Source organism: Panthera uncia, chromosome C2 (assembly GCF_023721935.1).
Source record: "Panthera uncia isolate 11264 chromosome C2, Puncia_PCG_1.0, whole genome shotgun sequence".
Classification (NCBI taxonomy): Eukaryota; Metazoa; Chordata; class Mammalia; order Carnivora; family Felidae; genus Panthera; species Panthera uncia.
Window position 1 is genome coordinate 69,183,235 of NC_064810.1, and position 19,512 is coordinate 69,202,746.

The 19,512-nt window shown below is 48.0% G+C and overlaps 1 protein-coding gene across 1 annotated transcript in view; it reads right to left on the reverse strand.

Annotated features, from left to right (window-relative positions):
* SLC12A8 (solute carrier family 12 member 8) overlaps window positions 1-19,512 on the reverse strand; it is a 115,176-nt gene that overhangs the window by 47,823 nt on the left and 47,841 nt on the right. Inside the window, exon 4 of the mRNA XM_049629463.1 lies at window positions 8,319-8,432. Coding sequence (XP_049485420.1) covers window positions 8,319-8,432 — 114 coding nt within the window. The remainder of the gene's footprint in view (window positions 1-8,318; window positions 8,433-19,512) is intronic.

Consider the following 19,512-nt stretch of genomic DNA (forward strand, 5'->3'; position numbering starts at 1 on the left):
TGTCCATTTTATAATTACTGTTTAATCTTTATACTTTTCTTGGGAGGCTTCCTAAAACTGCTTAAAATGGCTACTTAGAATCAACAATTTTTTTTTTCTTTTTTTTTTCAACTTTTTTTTTTTTTAATTTATTTTTGGGACAGAGAGAGACAGAGCATGAACGGGGGAGGGGCAGAGAGAGAGGGCCACACAGAATCGGAAACAGGCTCCAGGCTCCGAGCCATCAGCCCAGGGCCTGACGCGGGGCTCGAACTCACGGACCGCGAGATCGTGACCTGGCTGAAGTCGGACGCTTAACTGACTGCGCCACCCAGGCGCCCCGAATCAACAATTCTTAAAGCTAGAGGTGTCCTATAGGTTATCTACTCCTACCTCTTATTTTACATATGAGGAAACTGAGGCCCAAAGAGGAGAAGTGATTTTACCCAAGTTTCAGACTAACTGCAGTACTATCTTCAAGTTTCCTGATCTCAAATCAGTGTTCTTTCCACTATGTAATACAGTTTCTTGATTTCTAACACCCATGCTTTTCTTGGATTTCCCTTTTATAACCAAGTAGCTGTATGATTAATTTGGGGTTACCTCCCCCACAAGAAGGCTGAATTTATCAGTTATGATCAGCACTATACATTGGTTTACCCACAGGTACTTTCATCACCAGTTCCAAATCACTAGTCTGTGCCTGGACCAGGGCATTTCCCCTCCTGGTAGGTCTTAAACTGCCAGTTCCAGGAAGCAGTTAATTGTTTTACCTGAAACCACATTTCTCCCTGCATCAGGATGACAATGTAGTCTGTGCACATGTGACTTTGGTAAACAGCTTCCTTCATATGGTTTCCTTCATATGCCTCCTGATTTGGTCTTCCACCCTAGTTCTACAGACTTTTAGCATGTTTATTGTCTCAGCTTTTGTATATATGTGAGCTGGTGTTGGCCATCATCTTACCAGCTTAGGTTTATGAGGCTAAACATCCAGCGCCATCCATAGTCTCCTGGGCATTGACATTATGCCTATAGCTGGGGTGGGTGTCACCAGGTGAATATGGTGCTTGGGCTTAATGCCCCAGTTCAAATATCTGACCTAAAAACAGGCATGGATGGCCAGGGGAGGAACTCATCCCCTCTACATCTCAAAAATAAGCTGTGGTTAAAAGAACCAGTATGTCAAGTAACCACAGGCTTACAACATTTGCAAGACAATGGCCATGTCCTTTCGGAGGGTGGGGGGAGTCAACCACAGCACACACACTTCATTTGTTGCCTGCCATCACAATCCCACTCCCCACCCTACTTTCTTATTTGTTACTGAAAATGAGAATTCCTAAGGGGGAAAAAAGCCTAATAGTTTTTCTAGGCTTTTCTGGTTTCTGTTAGTTGTTCATTAAAGAACGACTCTTTCTCAAGGAGGTTCCAAGCTTCCTCCTGGGTGCTTTTCAATCCAAATCTGTGTTCTTAGAAACCTTTAATTTTCTCCTTCAGCTTTAGCTTAATTGTATCTCTGGTGCCTATTTTCTTTCTTCTTTTAAGTTCATGAGTTTATTTTTCTCTATCATTAAGGCAGAAGATCCATGCACTAAAAGGCAGAAGATCCATGCACTAAAGTTCCATGTCTTCTCTGCTGCCTTTTGTCCTGAAGGAAGCAGTCTGTTACTGTTTGGAGGCAGTGTGGCTCTGAGCCTCAGTTTCCTCGTCTACAAATGGGGATATGATTATTTATCTGACAGAACTGTTGTTAAAGTTAGAATGAGCATTTATAAGGCACTCAGCACAGTGCCTGGCACCTAGGAGGTGCTAAAGAAATGTCCACTCAGGAAAGACGGGCTCCGTCCCTCACTCAGAGATCCTTGGGTTCCTAAGGACTCTGGTGGTCTCTCCTTACCTTCCACCTGAACTCCAAACCCACTCCTTCTCCAAACCTATTGGTTGGTTTTTCAGCTGTTCCCAAAGGAACCTTTCATCCCCTCTTGGCTCCATTCTCTGAGGCAGAACCTGTCAGGCCCCACCCTCTCGGTGCCTTAGAGTTTCTGCTGAGACAGTGTCAAATAATGGAATGTTTAAATCCCAGGATTCAATTCAATTCAACTAAATGCCAGAGTTGTTGGCTTCTGGGTCGGGGGCAGCTCCAGACAAGCGTGCATTCTCTCTTCCAGCATCCTCTCCAAAGTAGGTGGGAAGCAATGGGGTTCAGCACCTTGGGGAAATAACCTCTCTTTGTTATTGTTCCCTCATCCATAAAATGGAATAATAACAGAACCCATGGAAGGGTCCAGGTTCTATGGGGTCTGACACTTTAAAAACAACACAGACTTATGAATATGAAATTAAGAACAGGGCGTAAGCAGGAGCTTACTCAAGTGAGGGACCCTGAAGTCTGGGGTTCATTACCTTCAGGGTAAATCTGTGCTTAATCGAAGCAGTGGGGCTGTGGTGGGGTTTAAGTGAAAGACTATATGTAAAGTGCTCAGCACAGCTCCACACCTAGTAGGCTATTATAATGCTAATGATTATTACAGATATTTATAATAATTTTGATAAAATTATATGTTAACTCCATAAATAAAATTATAAAAAGAAACATGACAATAATTATAAAGCTTCCTTCTTTTCTCTTGTTCCTATCCTACTCATCAGAATGCAGTGGAGTGAGCCCCACTCCAGCTTGTCCTTACTTGAGGCTCTCTCTTCCTTAAACCTGTGGACCCCATTCTCTGGGAGTTTCCATTTCCTAGTTCCTCCATGTACTGTGGTCCCTAATCCCTGGAGTGGCTGTGTGTGTGTGTGTGTGTGTGTGTGTGTGTGATTGAGAGAGAGAGAGAGAGAGAGGAGAGAGAGAGGGAAAGAGACAGACAGACAAAGAAACAGAGAGAGAGAAAAGCATTCTGTGGGGTGGATATTTGTTTCTCAGGGCAAGTTTGGTTGTGTAGCTTGGAGAAGGAAAGTGCTCTAAGAAACAAAGCAAATGCAGAATCTACTCCAAGGTCCCAGCCCCACCCTGCAGCCAGTACTGCAGGGTGTGGTGGACTTCGGGGAGAAGGACAGAAGGACAAAAGGACATGCTTCATAAATCCAGAGAAGCCACTGAAACCTAGACTTCAGCTGCTCCTCTCAGGAAGTGTCCTGCCCTTGAGATAAAATATCTGAAGTAATTTAAATCATATGTCTGACTGGAGATGGGGACACAAGGTGGGGGGACTTTTGTTTGTTCTTCCAAACTCCTCTCTCCTCTCCACAGCCTGGAGGTTCTCTTGTTCCAGAAGAGGATGGCGTTGGAGGGAGCCCCAGCCATGACTCACTCGGAGCTAATCCTTGGCAAATCCGTCACCATGGAAACTGCCAATCATCCATGCTTTTCATAGCTTAACAGAACATCTGCCAGGGGAAAGCCAAGTGATACAAATTGTTCGTCCTGCCTACCGTGTTTACACTGGGGCCGCTGGAAAACAGTGAGAGAGCCAGAGAGGCAATGTTCCATAGCAGGATGGTGGCCCAACTCTGGTCACTAATTAGCCGGGTGACCTTTAGCAATCCTTCATAAGCCCCTCTGTGCTCCTCCTTCCCCAGTTGGTCACATAAAAGATCAGTCCTTCTCAACCTGGTTGGGCCAAGGGGCGGTGGGAGAGACGGGGAAGCCCATCTCCGGAGAAGCGTGAGGTAAAACAAAAGGCCTGTGTAGATAGTTTCTTCAATATTATAATTTTATATTTGGACTTTTACAAAACAATATTTTCATAATTTAAGCTGAAGAATATAAAGCTTGACTAATATTCTTAGGTAGCAATCTTTCTCAAAGGAAGGACAAATATACCCCTCTCTGGTCCAGGGAGGCATATCAGAATTTCTAGTGTAGGTGAGGGTTTCAGTATCATTATCAAAAGTGAATATGGATTAAAAAGAAAAAGTTGAGGGGCACCTGGGTGGTTCAGTTGGTTAAGCATCTGACTCTTGATTTCAGCTCAGGTCATAATCTCATGGTTTGTGAGACTGAGCCCTGCGTCCAGCTCCTCACTGTCAGTGCAGAGCCTGCTTGGGACTCTCTCTCTTTCTCTCTCTCTCTGCCCCTCCCCTACTCACGTTCACGCATGCTCTCTTTCTCTCTCTCAAAAGGAATAAATAAAACGAACGAGAAAGAAAGAAAGAAAGAAAGAAAGAAAGAAAGAAAGAAAAGAGGAAGGAAGGAAGGAAGGGGGGAAAGAAGGAAGGAAGGAAGGAAGGAAGGAAGGAAGGAAGGAAAAAGAAAGAAAGAATTGAGAGCTGCTGAACTAGCAGATCTCAAATGTTAGTCCCACTCAGACTCTGGGCCACTGTGTGGCTCTTCAAACCTCAGGCTGCTGCTAATTCCTTGCTGGAGGGAGAAGTACTGAAGAGGGGGGCACCCTCCCTGCACCACTCCCTGATGCCCCGTCAGACCAGGCATCCCCTCTCTTCTAAGACACAGGGCCCAGAGAGGCAAAGGAGGGGAAGTGTGGAGCAGCGTGGAGGGGGCCCAGCAGGGTCACACTATTGACACAAGCTCTTGTGGGTGCCTGAGGACGCCCCCTGGAGTGCGGCCAGCCAAAGAGGTCCACAACCTTGCCTCAGGTGTAACTATGGCCCTGACACCCAGGCAGGGGTCCAAGGAAATGCTCAGGTGGGAAGTCTCTTGAAGGTGTGCTCTGCCTGTGTGGGGGAGGGAGGGCAAGTCAATATTTTCAAATGTCAACTTAAAAAAAAAATTTCCTCTATTCATTTTCCCCCTTGCATTTTCTGCCCATTCAAGAGGAAGTTGACATATATTTCATTGCCTTGAGGGAGATACGTGCCAGAAGGAAGCTTAATTTGCCTGCACCCTGTTTTGGGTTCTGTTTCTCAAAAGCCTGAGCCCTTAGGAGATTTTAGAGAAAAGGAACCGCAAAATAGGTGGGGGAAAGCATGGCAGGGGCGGAGGCGGGCAGTGGAGGGGGCGGCGTGGACGTAGTTTGGTACATAGTTTGCTGGGTCCAGTGTAAATAAAAATATAAGATCCCTTGTTCAAAAATTATTAAGAGTTTTAGCAAAAGTAAATCATTACACCGAGCAGGGGGCCTTTCTGAGCGTGGGACCCAGTGTGAATGCATAGGTTCATGCCCATAAAGCTGGCCCTGGACAAAAGTGTCTGCCATATTATTACAGAAGATTGCCCCTGGAGCTGAAGGCAAGGAGATAAAGGCTCATAAGATCTGGAGCCGTGTGGATGTACGACCCACTCCTGGTCAGCACAGCAGGAGCCCCACAAGACCCCTGGAAGGAGGGCCTGGAAAGTGCATAGACTCTAAAGCATAGGGCTCCCTATGTACTTGAGCATGTACTTGAACAGATGTGCAGACAGGACATCTGGCTGTGTGTACAATGATGAAAAGCCAGACATGCCTTGGGACTTGATAAGACCCTAAGACCCTGGAACAAGATGGCAGGGCAATGTAGAGGCATTGATGAATGACTGACATTCATTTTTAATCATCCTGGCAGAATGAAGACTGAGTCAGAGACTGACTCTTTTCATTTCATAAAAATGAAAGAGATGCATTACTTCTGGCACATCTGGATTTGTGGACCAAGATTCTACCTGCCGCTCCTGAGGCCTAGCTCCAAGCTCACTTCTGTGGTCAGCCTGGGGGGTGGGGGTCAGGGCGGTGGGTCAGGTAGGAGACTGCTGTGGTGATCTATTGAGAGATGAGGCTTGGACCAGAGTGGTCAGGTGGTAGAGGTGGAAAGAAGTAGGAAGTAAAGGAGAAGCTCCTTTAGGAGGACTTGGAGGGTACTGGTGAGAAAGAGGATGTTATCATGAATAACTCCCCATTACTGGCATGAGCAATTGTTTGGATGGAGATGCCATTTCCTGAGATCAAGAGTAAGGAGAAGAACCAGTTGGGGGATGGGTGGGAGGGCTTGGTTCTGAACATGTTGGGTCTGAGATACCCAGTGGATGATGCCATGTAAGCAACTAAGAATATAATACGAAGCTTAGAGAAATCTGGGCTAGAGGTACAAGTCTGGGAGTCATCAGTCTTGTGAGTGGTCATTGAACAGTAGGCATGGATGAGATCCTAAGGAAAACAGTAGAGAAAGAAGAGAAAAACCCCAAAATTTAATGGGCAGGCAGAAGAGGATGTACCCAAATAGGCAAGTCAGAGAGGCAGGGGGCAGACCAGGAGGTGCTACATCAGAGAAGGCAAGAGAAAAGGAGGAAGTGGAGGTTGCCAGTCAAATGCACGAGAAACTAGAGATGATAGTTGAACTGAATAGCATGGCAGCCACTGAAGACTCTGGAAAGGCCATTTCAGTAGAGAGGCAGGCTCGGAATTCCAAAAGAAGAGCATGCACAAAGGCAACAGGAGGCAGGAAATGGAGACAGGAGCACAAAGCCCCAGTGCTTGATTGTGAAAAGCAGAGAAACATGCATTGCTGGAGGCCAGAGTGGGATTCAGGAAAGCTGATTAAAGGCGATTAACGTTGTTCATTTTTTTCATTTGCACAGCTTTACTGAGGTGTAACTAATAAACAATAAGCTGCACACGTTTAAAGTGTCATAATCTGGAAAGCTGTGACATAGGGATACACCTGTGAACCTATCACCACAGTCCAGAATAGTGTTTCATACCCCCAAATTTCCTTGTCCCTCCCTCCTGCTCCCCACACCCTTATTCCCCATCCACTGATCTCCCTTCTGTTACTATAGTCTGCATTTTCTAGAATTTTATATAAATGGAGTTTTGTATAATTTTATCTTTTAAAAAAAGTACTTGTTTTTGTCTGACTTCTTTCTTGCAGCACCATTAATTTTTTTTAATGTTTATTTTTGAGAGAGAGAGAGAGAGAGAGAGAGAGCACGCAAGCAGGGGAGGGGCTCACAAGCAGGCTCCAGGCTCTGAGCTGTCAGCACACAACCCAATGCAGGGCTCGAACTCACGAACTGTAAGATCAGGACCTGACCTGAAGTGGGACGCTTAACCAACTGAGCCTGAGCCACCCAGGTGCCCTGTGCAGCACTGTTATTTTGAGGTCCATCTGTATTGTTGCAGGTATCAATAGCTCATTCCTTTTTATTGTTGAGTAGTTTTACATGGATGGCTATACCATAATTTATCTATTTGTCAGTTGATGAATATTTGAATTATTTCTAGTTCATGACTATTACAAATTAAACTGCTTTTAACAGTCATGCACAAGTCTTTACATGTTTTCACTTCTCTGCAGCGGATAACCAGGAGGGGATGGCTGGGTGTATATTTAGGTTTCTTTCTTTTAAGCCTATATAGTACCTGGTATTCCCAGGCAGTCGCCCATCCACGCACTAACCAGGCACAGCCCTGCTTACCTTCCAAGATCAGACACATTTATGGTGCTATGGCCATAGACTGTTCAATTTTTAAGAAATCATCCTACTGTTTTCCAAAATGGTTGCACAGTGTATGAGAGTTCCAGTTTTTCCACATCCTTGCCAGCATTTGTCACGGGCAGCCTTTTAAAGTTTTAATATCCTAGTAGCTTCTCCTCCTTTTTCTATCCCTATGTTATTTGAGGAGAGGATCATGAGCAAGGAAATAGCCACATGAAGGCAGGCAGAGGGAAGAGGGGAGAAGGACACGGAGACAAGATCAGCCACACTCCAGGCCACTGATGCGGCCTGATCAAGAGTAAAATGCTTCTCTGAGTCTGTGCCATGGGACAAGTCCAGTCTCTAGCAAATGGTTATTTCTTATGATCATTCAGTCCACATGTTCGCTTACCACCTTCCGGGCCAAGGCCTGGAGCCTAAGACAAGAGTTCTAGAGGGATCTCAGCTTTGTAACGCTCCTCCCTGGCCACTGTAGAGCAGAAAAATGGGGAAGGTAGGGCAGGGAGATTCATTCATTGTCCAAGGGTCCTGATCTCACCCACACCCAGAACAGGGAGAAGACAATAGCATTTCTCTGCCCCCTGGAGAAGACTCACAGGTTGGGGTAGGGAGGAGGGGAGTTTCTAGACCAAGTTTGCACCCATTCTGTGGTGGAAGGGGCAGCTTGCCCTGCTAAGGAATCCATCCTGCTCAGCCCTAAGAGAAATATGTCTCCTCTACTGACCGGGCCAAGAGGTTTCAATAGATAGGTATGGAGGGTAAGGAAGAATAAATAATGCTGGAGCCTTCAGGAATTGTGGACAAGTAAACTCTCTGTTAATAGCTTTTTAGTCAAAGCTAAGGCCATCTCTAAAGTCAGATAGACATCCTAGGAGCATATGCAGGCCATTTATAATACTGAGTTTTAGAAACCAAGCATTTATACCCCTAACGCGGGAGTGAAAAAGGATCCAAATTACTATACCTGTAGCCGCTGGGAAGAACACCCCAAAAACAGTGAAAAAAGACTCTCCAGGGCTGTAATCTGGCAGAGTGTTGTTCTGTAGCAGTTCTGGTGAATACCCAATAAAACCGTGCTCTGAAATAATACAAAGGAGAGCAAAATGAGTCAAGTGAGAAGATACAGCATGCAGGCTTCCCTAGATTACAGGCCTAGCTTATATAAATTTAAATATTAAAAGGTAGGGGTCTGAGGTGCCTGGGTGGCTCAGTTGGTTGAGCGTCTGACTCTTGATTTTGGCTCAGGTCATGATCCCAGTGTCATGGGATAGAGCCCAGGGTCAGGCTCTGCGCTGACAGCACAGGGCCTGCTTGAGATTCTCTCTCTCCCTCTCTCTCTACCCCTTCCCTGCTCTCTCTCTCTCTCCTCTCTCTCTCTCAAAATACATAAATAAACTTAAAAAAAAAAAAAGGTAGGGGCGTGTCTGTGAGAGAAAGGAAAAGGAAGAAGTCTGACAGAATCAGCCTTAACACTTCCAGGGCTGGATTTTGTATGTCTTTATCTACAGATATAGGTAGATAAAATGACTTGAAGGAGAACAATAGTTACCTCTGGGAAAGGGAGCATTTTCTTTTTTCCTTTTCTTCTTTTTTCTTTACAGATTTCCATATAGCTGGAATCTTTCACTGAGCGTGTATCTATGTATTTTCTGTTAATTGAAAAAGTTAAGCTACTTTCCCTCTTCAGAAACCTTTCCACGGGTCCCTGTTAGCTGCAGAATATAGTCCAAACTCCTTAAGATGAATATCAAAGCCCTCTACAACCAGGCAACATGCCACCATTTCCTGCCTTTCCTCTGCCCAGAAGTCACAAAAATGACTCTCCACAAGAACACCAGTAATACCCATTCCTGTGTCCCTGTCTTCCAGCCCCTTCTCCCACATCTCTAAGCATCAATGCCATGCTCACTTTTTTTTTTTTATGTTTATTGATTTGTGAGGGGGGGAGGGACATAGGGAGAGGAGGACAGAGGATGTGAAGCAGGTTCTGCACTGACAGCAGAGAGCCTGATGAGGGGCTCAAACTCATGAACTGTGAGATCATGACCTGAGCCATAGTCTGATGCTCAACTGACTGAGCCACTCAGGTGCCCCATTGTCATGCTCACTCTTTTTTTTTAAATTTTTTTAAATGTTTATTTATTTTTGAGAGAGACAGAGAGACTGAGTATGAGTGGGGGAGGGGCAGAGACAGGGAGAGGGAGACACAGAATCCGAAGCAGGCTCCAGGCTCTGAGCTGTCAGCACACAGACCGATGCGCGGCTTGAACTCACAAACCGCAAGATCATGACCTGAGCCGAAGTCGGACGCTTAACCGACTGAGCCACCCAGGCGCCCCACCATGCTCACTTTTAAAGCCCATCTCAAATGCTACTTCCTTTGGCTTTTACATCAACTCCTGATCAGAATCAATTCCTCCTAAGTGCCCTCATACTGTGACTGGCCATATTAGATCTTACCCCAACTAGACTCCTTGGGGCAAGAAATCCAGTCTCACAAATGTCTGCCCTCAAGAGTCAAGCACTGTGCCTGTCACACAAGAGGTAGGTGGCAAATATGGGTCACATTAAGAAGAATCTTTCTCTTAGATCTTGGCTATGGGTACATCTCGAATCCATGCTTTCACTTTGACTTGTTCATAGGCTGCTTTTTAGCAAGAACATCTCAGATCCGATTTCTTCAAAGCGTTTTAAACATTTGTACACTGACTTCAATAAAATTTTTCAGGTGGTTTTAAGCCTATTTTGTTTCTTTGTCAAAGGAGGTCACTTTGAAGAGCATCTGTGACATGTTAGTGGGCTGTGGAAGTTTAAGATCCAGATCAAGTATTCTTAGGCTCAGGAACATCCAGGATATCCAGCTTCTGCTTTTGAATCTCATCTCAGAGAATGAGTTAGTTTGTTCCTGTTAACTATAGCCTAAGAGAAGCCAGTCCTGCCCTCCTTCCCTCAACCCCCACAACCACATAGGATGGGCGTCTAGCCACCACTCCAGCCGACCCCTGGAGCTGTGGTGACAGAATTTCCTGCCCGACTGTCCTCCACCTACCTCGGGGCTTAGCTTCCCCCTGGGCCTCAATCCACAAAAGAGCTCCTGCTCACTCATGAGCCCAGTGAGATCACCAGCGCTTTTCACAGCTTCCAAGATTCATAACTTAATAGGAAAAATATTTTTTAAAAAAATAATAAAATGAAAGCTCAGTGAAGCACAAGGGACCCTTGGGAGTCCAGTCAAGACTTAAAATCACTGTCGATTGCTTTCTTCTGCCTGAATGCGGAATTTGTCCTGAGACATTAAATCCCAAGTACTGTGCAACATTTCTGAATGGTTTGGCATCTTCACAGCTGGTCTTCCCCTCATTAACAAAAAAGCAATAATGGCTGAGTTAACTTTAGTTTATCCACTGGCTGACCCCACTGACTAGCCTTTCTGAGGTGAACACCAAGCCCAGCCTGCCTTGGAACAGAGTTCAGCCAAGCTGGAATGCTGCACAGGTCTGAAGGCCCATCTGAACACAGGGCTGTGGGCATGCTGGGCGGGCCAGCCGTGCAGGACAGAAACACCTCATCAGGCTTCACTGATCCCTGCAGAGGAGGCCCATGGGAGCTCAGTCAGAGAGGGGTATATGAAGGCTTTGCCCAGGCCCCATGGATGAGTCTTCTCTCCCTCCACCCCACCAAGAACCACAGATTGAGAGCCTAAGTCACTTGGCTCTCATGGGGGTCTGTGAGGAGGCCTGCCTCATCCCCTGTCTCTGCAGGGCCTATGGCAGATGCGGCCCCACGCATTCCCCAGCACACGCTCACGCCGACATGCTGCTGAGACAGCCCTCTCCCTTCAGATGTGCTTCTGAATCTTTCTCAAGGAAATCATCTTAACTTTGAAAAGAACTTTATGGACAGAAACATTTCAATGCTTTACTTATAAAGATGTAAAATGGGGAGTCTAAATGCCTAACTATGGGGAACTGAAGTATTTTAAATGTTTATAAAGGGCTTTTAGCACCACAGAAAATTGTCCATGTTATGTATGATACATGGTGAAGCAAGAAACCTGGATACCATTTATAGTACAAATACCAAAAGAGTTTCAATATACACGTGTAAGAAAAGACTAGAAGGAAACATAAACATACTAACTATGGATATCTATATAATGCAATTATGAGCAATTTCTCTTTTCTTTTCATAAGTGTTCCACATTGTCTTTCACAAGTTAAAATTGACTTACCAAAAAAACAACTATATCTTTCAGAAAAACAAACAAAACATCCCAGGACTGAAAGCCTACCTTCTCTAGACAACTTCTTTGTAAACAAGTATCTTTTCTTTCTTTCTTTTCTTTCTTTCTTTCTTTCTTTCTTTCTTTCTTTCTTTCTATTTATACTCTATCTGCTTCTAGACATGATTTAAGTGATTTATGAGAAAAAATAAAAGATGGGGCAGATAAAAAAAGAAAAAGAAAGGAAGAAAGAAAGAAAGAAAGAAAGAAAGAAAGAAAGAGGAAAGGAGGGAGGGAGAGGAGGGCGGAGAGGGAGAGGAAGGAAGGAAGGAAGGAAAGGGAGGGAGGGAGGGAGGGAGGAAGGAAGGAAGGAAGGAAGGAAGGAAGGAAGGAAGGAAAGGGAGGGAGGGAGGGAGGAAGGAAGGAAGGAAGGAAGGAAGGAAGGAAGAAAATGAAAGAGAGAGCACAGGGCTGAGCAGATCTCACCTGCAAATAAACTAAAATTAACTCAGCCACACCTCCATGAGACACGCCTGAGGTCTCCAAATAAGGCTCTGAGGTAAGATCCTGCAGTGATCACCCTCAGACTAGAATCCAAGGCCCAGAGAGATCATTTGACGACTATTTGGTCAAGCCCACTCAGGCAGGGACAGACCTCAGGCACAAGTGCCACTTTCCAATGGATGAGAAGGAGCTCCAGAAGCTTGCATAATGGACCTGCTTCATTTCCTCTGCCTTTACCTTCCCAGGCCCTTATGACTCCCACCCCCTTACAACCTCACCACCTCAGGCCCCCAGTCCTGAGCCAGCCCCCAACGAGGTTTGGCCCTACTGGTCCCCACCCCAACTTCTGGGGACCCAGTCTCTATCCCACACCCCAAGCCAAGTCAAGCTGAACCTCAAGCTTATGGCAGGGTGGGTGCCCAGTTCAGGCACTGATGTCCCTGCCTGGCTTGTACTTGCTGGCTGAGGCATGGGGTGAGATCAGCTGGTCATATCCAGGGCACAGGGCTGAGAGGACCCCACCTGCCATGTCCTCTTACAGTGCGTCCTCAAGCCTGATGTACTAACATCCAGAACAAAGGTTCTTAATTTGGCTAGTTTTGGCCCCGTTTGAAAATCTGTTGAAAGCTGTCTCCACAGACAACACATTTTACACATCATTTGGAGGTTCCCAGGCCTTTGAAGTCTCTTTGAGGGACATGTACCCCGAAGTTCAGGACTTCCACACTAGGGCTGCTTCTGCACCTGAGACTTCCGCCAGGCCCTGCACCCCTACGGCCTCCCATGCCCTGACTGTTACCATGCCCTACCTCGCAGTGGCAGCAGCCCCAGGTGACACAGCCAGCAAAGTTTCATACCGCAGTCCTTGCCAGGCAGTGAGGAGTCTCTCTGTGCACAGGATTGTGCAGGTTCCATCTTCAAGGACATCACAGGGCAACCTCTCTTCTGAACACACTGACGTGCAGCCCTTTATTGAGCACCTCCTATGCACCAATTACTGGGAAGTAAGTCCTCTACAATGTCATCCCCGATTCCCATAACTACCCTGCAAGATCAGATATAAGGACAGTTGGCTCAGGAAGGCACAGAATCTTGTCCAAGGTCACACAGCCAGACCTGTCTGTATTACAGCTATTGCCTCTCCTGTAGGAGACCAGTTCCCAGATCCCCAGCACTGCCCTCCCCACCAAGAGAGAGCCAGCTTTGGTTCTGGGCAGGCCTGTGGTCTGTGGGACAAACTTTTCTGGGGACATCTTTTCCCCAGGGGGATAGTGCTACGGCATACAGCATAGATTCTCATCAACCCCTGAAACCCACCCCCCCAAAGATCACAGGATCTCCCTCTCTCCATCTGCAGGGGGCTAACAGAGGGTCTCCCCTGTGGAATGCCACATGTACCAAGGGGTATATGACTGGCTGAGGCTTGAATAGCCAGAAGGCAGAGCCTAGCTTGGACCCAGATCTGTCTGAATTCAAAGTTTTCCATCTACCATACTGTCTCTCTGTAATTCATCCTGAGCTGTTTCCCCAGAGATCTCTAAAGCTTGTGTTTTTGCCCCTGTAAACCTCTCAGTTCCTCTGCTGGTTAAACAGGGAGCCAATCTGGGGCATTCTCAGCTGACATCTTCCAACTCTGAAAGGCCCGGGATGCTCAGTGCCTGTACCTGCCACATGTGAATGTATCTGGGTTTGACCCGAACATCTGTTTCTGTATTTACCAAAAATACTTTGGCCCCATTTGAGCTATGTGCTTTTAGGAACAACAAAAACAGAATGGGGGTGGAGTGGGGAGACACAGAGGGAGAAAATAAATCAAGACAAAGTCCAGGCAGGAATGGGCAGAGGGAAGATGCTTGAAGGTCATCTACAGAAAGCCCTGGCCTTTCTTCCCAGAATCTGGTAACACAGCTCCTCTGGTTGCCATGAGTGGGCCCTGATTCTGCAGGGTCTGCTGTCTGCTCCCAAGGAGTACTCATGGGAACCCAGCCACTTTGCCCTGGCCCAAGGCTGTCTGCCCTGGTCACAAGTTGTGACAAACCGCAGCTCCCAAGCCCTCTGGTCAAGTGGCTGCTGGGAAGCTTCCTGTGGCACCTGTTGCTCCCCCACTCCTGCCGGCCCCACCTCTGGGGTCTGCTGAAATTAGAAGAGGCAGTCGGGAAGTCATCAGCCCCCACATGTGGGTGTCAGATTGCTGCTGCTGACTAACTTAGAAAGTGAGATTTCTAAAAATGACACTGGCAATGGGGCAGGGGTGGGGGGCACCTTGCTGTGAGTAGAGCTGGGGGGTGTGTGGGGGCAGGCAGGGGCTTCCGGCACCGGCACCGGCTTTCTTCTTGGCTCAGGTCCCTCACTCCGCCCCCAACCCCGACCAGCAAGACAGCCCTTTCCTGGGAATGGACAATGGGAGAGGTTGGTCCAACCAGGAATAGAAAGAGCGGAGGAAGGGCCTGGGAGAGAGGAAGGCAGGGAGGGCCCCAGAGGGCGGGCTGGGGCCTGAGGGATCACAGGAAGAGCAACTCTGCAAGGAAAAGGAAAGGAGAGGCCGAGGTTCTGGGAAGGGACACACACCAAAACAACGTAGTGGAGGAGTGGGGGAGGGATGGGGACAAGGCCACGAGGAGAGGGGCCAGCAGAGGCTCCCAGTCGAGGAGGAAGTACAGTAGGCCTGCAGTAGGGGAAACACGAATTGGGTGCCTCTCCCAGGAGCCCAGCATCATGCTGCACACACACCCCTCCCCTCAGGCCCTCCCTGATGGTGGTGCTGGAATGGTGGCCTGAGGGTCCACTCAACCTCCAGGGCTGTTGTGACCACTCTAGGTTGTCGCCCTGTGGGGAGAGATCTGCAGCTTAAGGGAGAGAACAGGTCTGAAATAGCCTCACAAAGATAGGTCAGTGAAAAAGGGAAGAAAGAGAGTGTCCAGGGCCCCATCCTGCTACTAAGTGCCCCGCAGAGTTCTTGCCCAAGCAGCCCCCCAATTTACTCAGACACTGCCCAACCCCACACAGTCCAAGGTGGACAAAGATGGGCAGTTCAACCTGCATGCCTCTGCCTGCTTGCACTGGCCAGTGGAGTTTTTCCTCCTCTGGGCTGTGGTGTTAGCTCCCGGGAGCTGCAAAGGGGCGGGGCAGTCAACTTGGACCCAAAGAGCATGGATTTGGGAGAAGAGAACCAAGAGTCTAGATACAGGGGTTGGTGCCCTGGTTCCTGGGGGACAGTGAGTGAGTCCTTTTTCCCTTTGAAATGCAAATTCTGACTGTCACTCTGGGATGAGCCCAAGGTTCCGCACCCCTACTGAGCGCCCCGGTGATGCAGACCACACACCCAGGTGCAGGTGCAGGGCCTACCAGGTGATGTTTTAGATCCCTTCTAATTCTGAAAGTGGCCCAGCCAGAAGCCCACTCTTTTTTTTTTTTAATGTTTATTTTTGAGAGAGAAAGCATGAGCAGGGGAGGGGCGGAGAAGCCGTGGGGGCAGGGGGGACAGAAGATCTGAAGCAGGCTCTGTGCTGATAGCGGAGAATCTGATGTGGAGCTCCAACTCATGAACCATGAGATCATGACCTGAGCCGAAGTCGGACTCTTAACAAGCTAAGCCACCCAGGCGCCCCCCAAGAAGCTCATTCTTAACACTCAGTACCCAGAGTCCAATTATACCACTGATTTCCAGCAGCAGATCTAAAATCCCAAACTAGCTTCTAGAACATCACAGCACCATCCCCTACCTCCCTGATGCCCCCTCCCTTCCCTGTGGTGGTGATACAACATGTGCTACAAAACTGTGACATCAGCTTGCCGTCACATTCCTGAATATGTTAAGGAAACAAAGCAATTATGGATTACAAGTATGCTACCAGGTCTCCTGTTGGTTATTACAGCATCTTGGGTGCCCTCCATTAGTGCAGATAACGAACCTTCATGGTCTAATCCGTGGGCCCATTTTGACAACTGAGCTCAGAGATGCAAACCAGCTATGCAAAGCATGAGAGCTGGAAGCGGAACTGTGGCCCTAGCTTGGAGTCCAGCCCGGAGCCCACAGAGTACCGAGCCCCAGTCTGCAGGGCTATCTCATTAAACTGGGTCATAACAATCTCAGTCCATTACAGGTACTCCACAGAAGTGCTCTGAACTTGAACTGGGTCAGGCTGTATTGGTTGGGACTGTGTTGACCACAGACTGGAGAGACAGAAGGGAAATGATGATAGGTTTGGAAGAGGCTCCCAAGATGCCCACCCACAGCACAGCTTTCCTTCCCCACGGGAGTTCTGGGCGGCGAGCTGCTAGCCTTCCCCACACCACAGTCTCCTCTCTGGCTTTGGCCTCTTTGGAGTTTGGTCCTCCAAAGAGAGGGTGGGGAGAGGATGTGAGCAGGGTTTCCAGCTCCCAGGCCCCCACCCAGAGAGAAAATACACAGAGGGAGGGCTGGGCATTCCAGCAGTGGCCAGAAGGGAAGTCTGAAGTGGGGCTGTGCCTGCCCAGAGGGCACAGGGAGGAGCAGTCTGGAGCCTCGAGGCCCCTGGGGATGGCCTCCACCCTGAAGGACAACTGGCTGGCGGGAACAGTGCCGGAAAGCCCCCAAGGCTGGGCAACCCAAGGGATGAAGGGTCTGCGGGGAGAGGTTAGGGGTGCCCCCTTGGAAGGGGGTGGCTGAAAGTTTCCCATAACAAGAGAGGCTCCTGCCAACCCTTACAATCCCTACAATCTAGGATGGACTGTTCAGAGATTCTTTCTGAGCAAAGGAGTCCTCACTTGTGAAAGGGAGGAAGAACCTTGTCTTAACGAAGAATGATTTCTAATACCCAAGAAATTGTTCAGTCTGCTGAAATAGACTCTATTTTAAATGCTTAATGAATCTTTTCTTGCCTTGGGGTCAGCCAGCTGAAATAAGAAATTTTTGCCTGGAGATGCCTACAGAGAAAAGAACTGTCAAATGCCCCAGAACATGAAAGGGCCTGACTTTGGTGGGAACTTTTCCTGGGCCCAGGAAACAAAGAGGTATCTTGGGATAAGACTAGCAATTGCCACACACCCTGAGTAAGGCTTTATCCCAGTCACTATTCTAAGCCCTTTAAGTATATTAGCTCAGAACGATCCTACAAGATAGGTGCATTTTTCAGGTAAAGAAATCAAAGCACAGAGGAGGCTAGATTCAACCCTTGGCTGCCACTGCTGGGGTCAGTGCTCACTCAAGGATGCAGGGAGCCTGGGAGGGGAGCCAGGAGCATGAGCTGGTCAGGCTGGGGCCCCGACTGAGGGGGCTACAGAGTCTCCAGTGGCTGCTCACAGCTCAAAGGAACCCTGAGAGGAAAATCGGGCCTTCTTATCTCCTAGGGTAAAGGAATGCACTCTCCCGCCAGGATAAGTGGCTGTTTTGACAGGAAATCTCCACCCTGGCTGTGGGTTCCACCCAGCCACCACTTACTCCTTCTGGCCATCCTGGCCTCTGACATCCCAAGTCCCATCCTGCTTAAACTCCAGGCCCAGAGACCCCGAAATAATCCTAACCCAACTGGTAGTCCCCCGAATGGGCTGTTCCTACACAACTCTAGCCCCTTTGGCCGTCAAGAGTTCTGACCTTCCCTAGTCTTGCCTGGACACCCTCTCAGGGGCAGGCAACTGAGAAGGGGGGTGGGGGGTAAGAGGTTAAGTGGCCTCCTGCAGGGGGTTGTCAGCAAGACAATCACAGTTGTGTCAGCAAGCCCACCCTCCTGCCAGGCACTCTGCTGGAAATACTCAAATTCCAAGACACCCCTTCCTCTCCCCACTTCTACAGCCATAGGTACCTCTTTCCCACCACACGCCGGACCCAAAAAAGAAAGGAAGCAAATGTTCTCTTAGAACTCCATAGCAGAAGATTCAGCATCATAGGACCATGAAATGATAGTGCCACAGAGGCCTTTAGCCTCAAATCCATTTTACAGATGGGAAGGCTGAGGCCTGAAAAAGAACCCCGCACAGTTAACGGCTGGTCAGGCCAGACCAGGACCCAGTGTGGCCAAGCCCCCAACCAGTGTGTCCGGTAGGTCCTCACAGGTCCTGTGACGGCACTCATCTCTCTGTTGTCCCTGCCTGGCTACCTACCAGGTGGGGGCAAGAACCGTGCTGTCTTATTTCCTGGTGTGTCTCCAGTGTCTAGACCCAGGAAACATACAAAACCCATAAAATATTAATAATTAACAATGGAAACAACCCAAATGCTCGCCAACAGATGAATGGATAAACAGAATGTGGTATGTCCATACAACATAATATTATTCAACCATACAAAGGAATGAAATACTGACACATACTGCGGCATGGGTGAACCTCAAAAACATTATGCTAAGTGAAAAAAATACAAAAGGACAGATATGGTAAGGTTCCACTTATATGAAACATCTAGAACAGGCAAATTCATAAAGACAAAATAGAATAGAGGTCACCAAGGGCTGTGGGGGAGGGATGGGTAGTTATTGCTTAATAGACATAGTTTCTTAGAAGCAGAAAGTCATCATGGTTGCACAACGTGAGGAATGTAATAAATGCCACTGGATTGTACATTTAAAAAATGGTTGAAATGGCAAATTTTATGTCACATATGTTTAACCTCAATAAAACATAAACAAGTCACTTGTTTCCACAGTGCCCCCTGCAGGGACCATCATTGTATCCCTGTTTCTGGCCTGGGCTCCTCTCTGCTTTGCAGATGCAGAAATAGAGAATAAAGGGAGCTTCCTGGCTGCAGCTTTTCAGAAAGTGAGGGGCAAAGCCCCAGGTACGAACTATTCCTAGCGGTGGACGCCTCTGGCAAAGGTATGGGAGCTCAGCTCTTGCTGAGTGGAGCCACTCAGTGAGCCATCTCATCGCCATTTCTATGGGCAGATTTTAGGAGAAAGCACCATATTCTCAGGAGCTTTGGCAGAAATCAGGGCTCCCTTTGCTGACATCGAGAACCTATGGAGTTTTATTCGCCAGTGGTGGGGAGTAGGATGGGGGATGGGGGCAGGGATTTGAGGCAAAGCTGTCAAGATGCACAGAATGCAGTTTCTCAATAACACCCATATCCAGCTCCCACCCAAAACTACAGTAAAGTCAAGGGCACTGTTATCCCAGCCTTGCTTTTAGCACATGATCCCACTTTCGAGAACCTCACAGTCACTATGACCCCAGGCCTGGGAGCAGTTGACACAGGTCCCACTTAATGAGAACTGGCCTTAAATGGATATGCCTTTACCCAGGGCTGCCCTGGGCTAGTGCCCATGCTGTGTACACACCTCCCTCCAGGGCGGCTGCCAGGGATGCTCTCCTCTCAGCCCCTCAGTCTTCTGGCTCTGAGAAGGGCAAGCGGGGCAGGGCACCTGCCACCTTCCCAGGTTGCTGAAGCCCCAGAGAGGATGCAGTTTGGTTTGAGTGTGTTCCTTGATGGCAGGTTTCTTGGTCTGCGTGTTCCTTTGTA